This window comes from Alligator sinensis, unplaced genomic scaffold (genome assembly GCF_000455745.1).
Source record: "Alligator sinensis unplaced genomic scaffold, ASM45574v1 scaffold97_1, whole genome shotgun sequence".
Taxonomy (NCBI): domain Eukaryota; kingdom Metazoa; phylum Chordata; order Crocodylia; family Alligatoridae; genus Alligator; species Alligator sinensis.
In genome coordinates, this window is record NW_005841921.1 from 359,505 (window position 1) to 365,718 (window position 6,214).

Genomic DNA, 6,214 nt, shown 5'->3' on the forward strand with positions numbered 1-6,214 from the left:
TGGCCTATAGTTTCCCGGGTCCTCCTTCCTCCCCTTTTTGAAGATGGGAACCACGTTGGCCCTCTTCCAGTCCTCCGGCACCTCTCCAGCGCACCACGAGTGCTCATAAAGCTGCGCCAGGGGACTCGCAATGACCCCGGCCAGTTCCTTTAGAACTCTAGGGTGGAGATCATCCAGACCGGCTGACTTAAAAACGTCCAGCCCCTCCAGCAGCTCCCTAACTAGATCCTCACTTACCCTGGGCTCAGGTGTGCCTCCCTCGGGGCCCGATGGGGGCCTAGCAGGGAGGTGGCAGTTCTGGTCCTTACTGAGGAAGACAGAGGCAAAGAAATCATTAAATATGTTGGCTTTGTCTGTTGTGACAACCAGATTCCCTGTCGCGTCCTGCAAGGGCCCCACATTACCTGGGGCCTTCTTTTTACTCCCTATGTATTTAAAAAAGGACTTCTTGTTGTCCTTAATCCGGGAAGCTAGTCCCAGTTCCATCTCTGCCTTGGCCTTCCTAACTACCCCCCTACACCCCCGAGCAACTGCCGAATAGTCCTCCTTGGTGATGACCCCTCCTTTCCATTGGGAGTAAGCCTCCTTTTTAGCAAGGAGACATTCCCGGATGTTTTTGGTGAGCCACGGAGACTTGTATGCTCTCCTGCCCCCTTTGATCCTCATCGGGACTACCTTCTTTTGGGCTTGGAGGATCGTCTCCTTAAGGAGCGACCACTCCCCTTGAACCCCCGGCTCCCCTCCCCTCTGAGACTTCAGCGCTTCCCCAACTATCCTCCTTAGCTTGTTGAAGTTCGCTCTCCTAAATCTAGGGCCACAGCCTGACTGCTTGCCTTTGCCACCTTGCGCTGAATGGTGAATTCCAGCAGGCAGTGGTCACTGTTGCCCAGGGGGTCAAGCACCCCCCCTCACCCAGGTCGTCGCCCGTGGCCAACACCAAGTCCAACAAGGCATCCCCCCTGGTGGGGCTGTGCACCTCCTGGGTTAGATGAAGGTCCTGGACTCTGTCTAAGAACCTACGGGAGCACTCAGACCTGGCTGACTGCTCCTCCCAGCAGATGTCTGGGAAGTTCAGGTCCCCCATGACTACCACATCCTTAGCCTTCGCTACCTCGGTGAGCTGACCCAAGAATTCCTGGTCAAGCTCCTCTCCTTGGTTGGGTGGTCTATACTAAACTCCCACCATTAGGTCCCTTTCCCCTCTTTTGCCTTGAACCCTAACCCAAAGCACTTCAGAGTGCTTCTCCCCTGACTCTTTACTAATTAGCGAGGATGGGTATTCCTCCTTGATATAGAGTGCCACTCCCCCCCCCCTTTCCTATCCTGTCCCTCCTGTACAGCCTATAGCCCTTGACATTCACCGCCCAATCATGCTTGGAGTTTTATTCTAACAGCTTTTAAATATTGCAGTGGGACAGTATTCAGGACCTTCTTGGGCACCCGGTGGAGAAGCCAGTGGTGCTTCACAGGTAATACATTTCTTTTTTTTTGATGCTCTGTACATTTGTCAGGACACAAGCTGGGGACACTTGCCACAAATAGAATACTAGCAATATGGTAGCAGTTACCCAGAGGGAGTGGGGATTTTACCATCTCAGTGCATGGGTACAAAACAATGGCTCTGGAGTAATTTATCTTGGATTTTATTCCATAGTAAAAGCTCTGCAGTAAGGAGTGACAAAAACCAGCTTTCCCAAGCTTGCTGACTATAATAGGCGCTATTATGGCTCCTGGCCACTAGGTGGTGGGGAGCTGGTTTGCTTTAAGCAAGAAGCTACCCCTTGATGAAATTTATGAGGAGAGTATGTGTAAAATACATTCCTTGCAGTATTTTTCCTACGTAGTAAACTTTGCCAAGGGGTAACTTAACCCTGCATTTGTGTGACTTACTATGTAATGGGGCAGTGCACTGGGTCCACTCCACTTTTATTATGTAGGAAAGTCAGTTTACTACATAAACAACTCACTACAATTTATCACATGCTTAGTACCAATCAGTGTTGTGTGTCCATACCTTTTTGCTGCTGAAGTATCCATTCTGCTGCCTCTATCTAGAAATTGTTGAAATTCTGCAAAATCCTGATCTCTGCAATGGAGAGAGCTATGAAAATGTAATTGATACAATATACGGCTGTGGTTTGCATAGTATCCAAGATTACTTAGATTCTAGTTGTATCTGAAGGCCATAATTAAAATCAGGACCATCTTGTATGAATCTCTCTGTAAGCATCCAGGAAGGCAGTAAAGAGCCTGAAAGATCTCATAAGCTAGCTTACTCATGATTGTAAATACATGAAAGCTTATTGCAAAAGGGCCCTTTCCCATCAGGTTCTGAAATATGTTTATTTTTACATATTCTGTTTCTGAAAGAACATGGAAATAGTCAGCTAACAATATGTTTCTAATGCAGCCAATATAGTGTAATTAATGTTCCAATGACAAGACAAAATAACTTAGATTTCAGGTTTATAATACTTATTTACTGTAAAATTTAGGAAGATTCTATTTAAACTAGGACAGCTGTTAACTTTAGTCACTTCCCCTGTTACAGTTAGTTTAGTTAAACTTCAGTCCTGTCTCTCTGGTATAAAATGAGTGATAGATATAGGGAATTAATAATGGCCTACTAACTTTTCATGTCCATTGTCCACTGGCTCAAATCTAATATGAATGGCATTACCATTGGATTGTAGTTTGATTCCCCATTTAGTCAGAGGCCAGGTCCTAGTGGACAAGTGTCTCCAACACAAATATATAATTGGTGCCCTGATTAGCCCTCTTTCCCAAAGGTTTGAATGGGCATGAAACCAAACCTCTTTTTCTTGCCAGAAGAGGTAGCTCCTCTGTAATAGGTTGAAGAACACAGGTCTAGCAGTGTGTTTTAAATATTCTTTTTCATGTTAGGCCATTTCATAGTATCATAGTAGCTAGGGTCAGGAGGGACCTGAACAGATCATCTAGCCTGACCCCCTGCCACAGGCAGGAATGAATGCTGGGTTCACAAGACCCCAGACAGGTGATCGTCCAACCTCCTCTTGAATATGCCCAAGGTAGGGGCAATGACCACTTCCCAGGGAAGTTGGTTCCAGATTTTGGCCACCCTAACTGTAAAATATTGCCTTCTGATCTCCACCCTAAACCTATTCTCCTTCAGCTTATGACCATTGTTCCTTGTGGTTCCTGTGGTTAAAACAGGAGTCTCCTCTCCACAGGGCTGTGATACTGCATTTGTTTGCAGAACAGTAGTTAAGCAAAGGTTGCTATCGACCTGGTAGATGGGGGAGGGAGAGAGGGGGAACTCTTCTAGAGAGTTCAGAAATACTTAACTATGACCCTGTCTTTACCAAGCTTACACTATTACTGTTAAGCATTGGATTTTAAAACTGCTGTGGTCCAAGTTTCCGTTATTTTACTCAGGTTTTATTTTAGAGAAATCACCAGAACTATAGCAAGGTACATTTGGGGTGAAGCATTACTAAATCAAACCGTTTATTTTCAATTTGGGCTGCTAAGCAGAGTGCAACCCCAGCTTGCTTTCATAAAGCACTTCTGCACTCATATGTGCAACTAAAGAAATTTGCCAGTTACAGACAAAGCTAAAATGTAATAAGAAGGTACATCTGGAAGAAGCTGTGGCCAGAAATCAGTCTTAAATATGCTGGAACTACAGCATGAAGCCATATGATTTACTTTTTCCAGAGTTTGTGTTATCTAAAATCTGTTGCAGTCTGTGAGCCTTGATTGTGACTTCAAAGGACTTTGGCCTGTTCCTGTTGGCTAGGGACAGAAGTTATACATAAATTGGTTTAAGTGTTCAGAAACTGGTTTAAACCTGTAACAGAACAGAAGTTCAGTACACATAAACCACTTTCAAAATGGCCAAAACTGGTGTAAGATAAACCTGGTTGGATGTAGGATCAGACTGAACTGATTTAGGTCAAACCAGTTTATGGAGCTTTTGTCCCAGATCCCTTACTGGTTCAAGTTAACTTGCAGTCCCCCAGCATCCCAGGATGCTTTGCAGCCCTGGGCTATGTTGTCTGGTCCAGTGCATCAGGAACTGCCTCACCCCTCTGCTCGCCCCTCAGCCTGCTTTCTACCTGGATGCATCAGCCCATGGGGTGGGGACAGAACAGACCCCCAGACCACCCTCGTCAGGGTCTACACAGCACATGGAGGGGAGGAAAGCCACTGTGGTGGAGGCTTTTCAACCCTTGACAGCACTCTCCCCTCCCCACTCCAAGTTGCTAATTGCTTCAACCGCTGCCACTGGAAGGAAAGAAGAGTCCTCCCAGCTGGGTGCCTGCATGTGCAGCAAAGCTTGGGGGCATGGGGAAGTCCTTGCCTTGGGAGGGCAGCCCCAGGGAGCTGAGGGGAATTCTTCCCCTCCCAAACCCCATAGCTGCTTTCCTTATCCCTTGTGAGTCCCAGGCCGCCTCAGGGAACAGATGGAAATTTTGCTTCTCCACTGCCAGTTTTACCTCAGCAGCTGTGAGTCTGAAGCAAAACTAGTTGCAGGTGGTGGAAGAATTTCCCTCTGCCCCCTGAGGCTGCCTAAGACTCACAGCAGCTAAGGCAAGCAGCTCTGGGGTTTGGGAAGGGAAACATTCTCCTCAGCTCCCTGGCGCTGCCCCAGGCTGGGGTGGGGGGGAAGTCCCCCAAAGGCGGGGGCTCCCTGATGCCCCCATGCTGGGTTAGACAGACAGACACATGGCTGAGAGAACTCCTCCCTCTCTCCTGTGGCAGTAGCTGAAGCAGACAGCTACTGGGAAGGGGGAGGGGGGAATTCCCCAAGGTGGGCCAGCACCTGGCCAGGGGGCTCCTTATCCCCCTGTTGGGGGGTGCCCTAGGGACCCAGTTGGAGACGCTTGGTTGGGTTGGCAATGGCCAGCAGGCTGGGAGACATGCTCTAGTGCCCCTAGCCTTCTGGCCTCCTCCTGCCTTTCCCAATTGAAAACTGAATGTCAGTTCCGTTGGTATCAGTTCAACCTATGCAGTTTAGAGAGAGCCGCCTAGAGTGAATCGATTCTGACTTGGCCTTTTTGACTGTGTGTATTTAGCCATAATAACAAGTGCTGTAGTAGGGGCTTTGTTTTGTGTTTTTTTTGTTTGTTTATTTTTAAATGGGCATTCTTTCTTGCACAGCTTAAATGTTAGTGTTCTTCTCTGCTTTTTTATGAAGCACATATATGAACATAAAGCAGCATTAAATTTTGAAATGCACTCTCATATTTAGAGCAGTGGTTCAAGCATGCATGCTTACTTTGATTAGATTGTAACATACCGTCAGCAGAACAGCGTGTTAATCCCACATTTTCAGTTTCAATTTTAGGAAAACTAGCTTTTCCCCCAAATATAAGTTGATTACTGTGAATTACCTTGGATTGCAGTTTCCCTTAAAATTCCACAGGAGAATTAAGTATTCAAGAAAAAACCCTTAAGATTAGAAGATGCACTAAAACTACTAAATTTCAAAATCATAATCATAATCATCCTCTGCACCAAAGTTTAATTTTGCTCATATCGTCTTCAGTGATTGCCGTCTTGGAAATACACATCAAGAAAAATACGTATAGCTATATGGAAACTTCTTGCAGATTTTAAACATAGACAGGCCCTTATTAAAAGGTCAGATTTAAATTATCATTTGGATTCAAATTTCACTGACATGGAGCCAGAACCTGGCATCCAAGCATTCTTGATTTTAGAGATTTAAAGCCCAAATTTTCCTTTTTTTTTTTTTTTGAGGAAGGAATGATGTAGGAAGGAAAAAGTGGGTGGGAATTTTGTTGTCTTTTCCTTTTCTTTGAAGATGCTCATTTGAACCCAAAATTTCACTATTGGTTTTGACCAACTTCCAGTGAAATACAGGCAGAGTTCCAGTGGAACACTCAATGGCTTCCTGCTGCTTCACCTTGCTAGGCTGTTCTGTGGCTGTCTTGCTCCCTGGCTTCACTAATGATCTGCCACATGGACTATGCTGGAGCTAAAAACTAGGGGTGCACCAATAGAGATTTTTGGGGCTGATACTGATAGCTGATATTTAATGAGGCATATTGGCTGATACCAATCTGATTTTTTCAATACAGCTGCCTCCAGCTGGTAAGTCCAGTGTGGTGGAAGGGGTGTGGGGTGAGCAAATCAGTGCCCCTGTGGTGAGGGATGGAGCAGGGGTTGGGGGAGGGGGGGGGCAGCTGCAGCCATGGCTGGGGGC

The 6,214-nt window shown here is 46.3% G+C and overlaps 1 protein-coding gene across 4 annotated transcripts in view; it reads left to right on the forward strand.

The window, feature by feature from the left end:
- The window catches only part of CUNH16orf70 (chromosome unknown C16orf70 homolog), a 71,857-nt gene that overhangs the window by 60,473 nt on the left and 5,170 nt on the right, over positions 1 to 6,214 (forward strand). For all 4 annotated transcript variants that reach the window (XM_025198426.1, XM_025198425.1, XM_025198423.1 and 1 more), the window contains one exon: positions 1,411 to 1,469. In XM_025198426.1, coding sequence (XP_025054211.1) covers positions 1,411 to 1,469 — 59 coding nt within the window. The remainder of the gene's footprint in view (positions 1 to 1,410; positions 1,470 to 6,214) is intronic.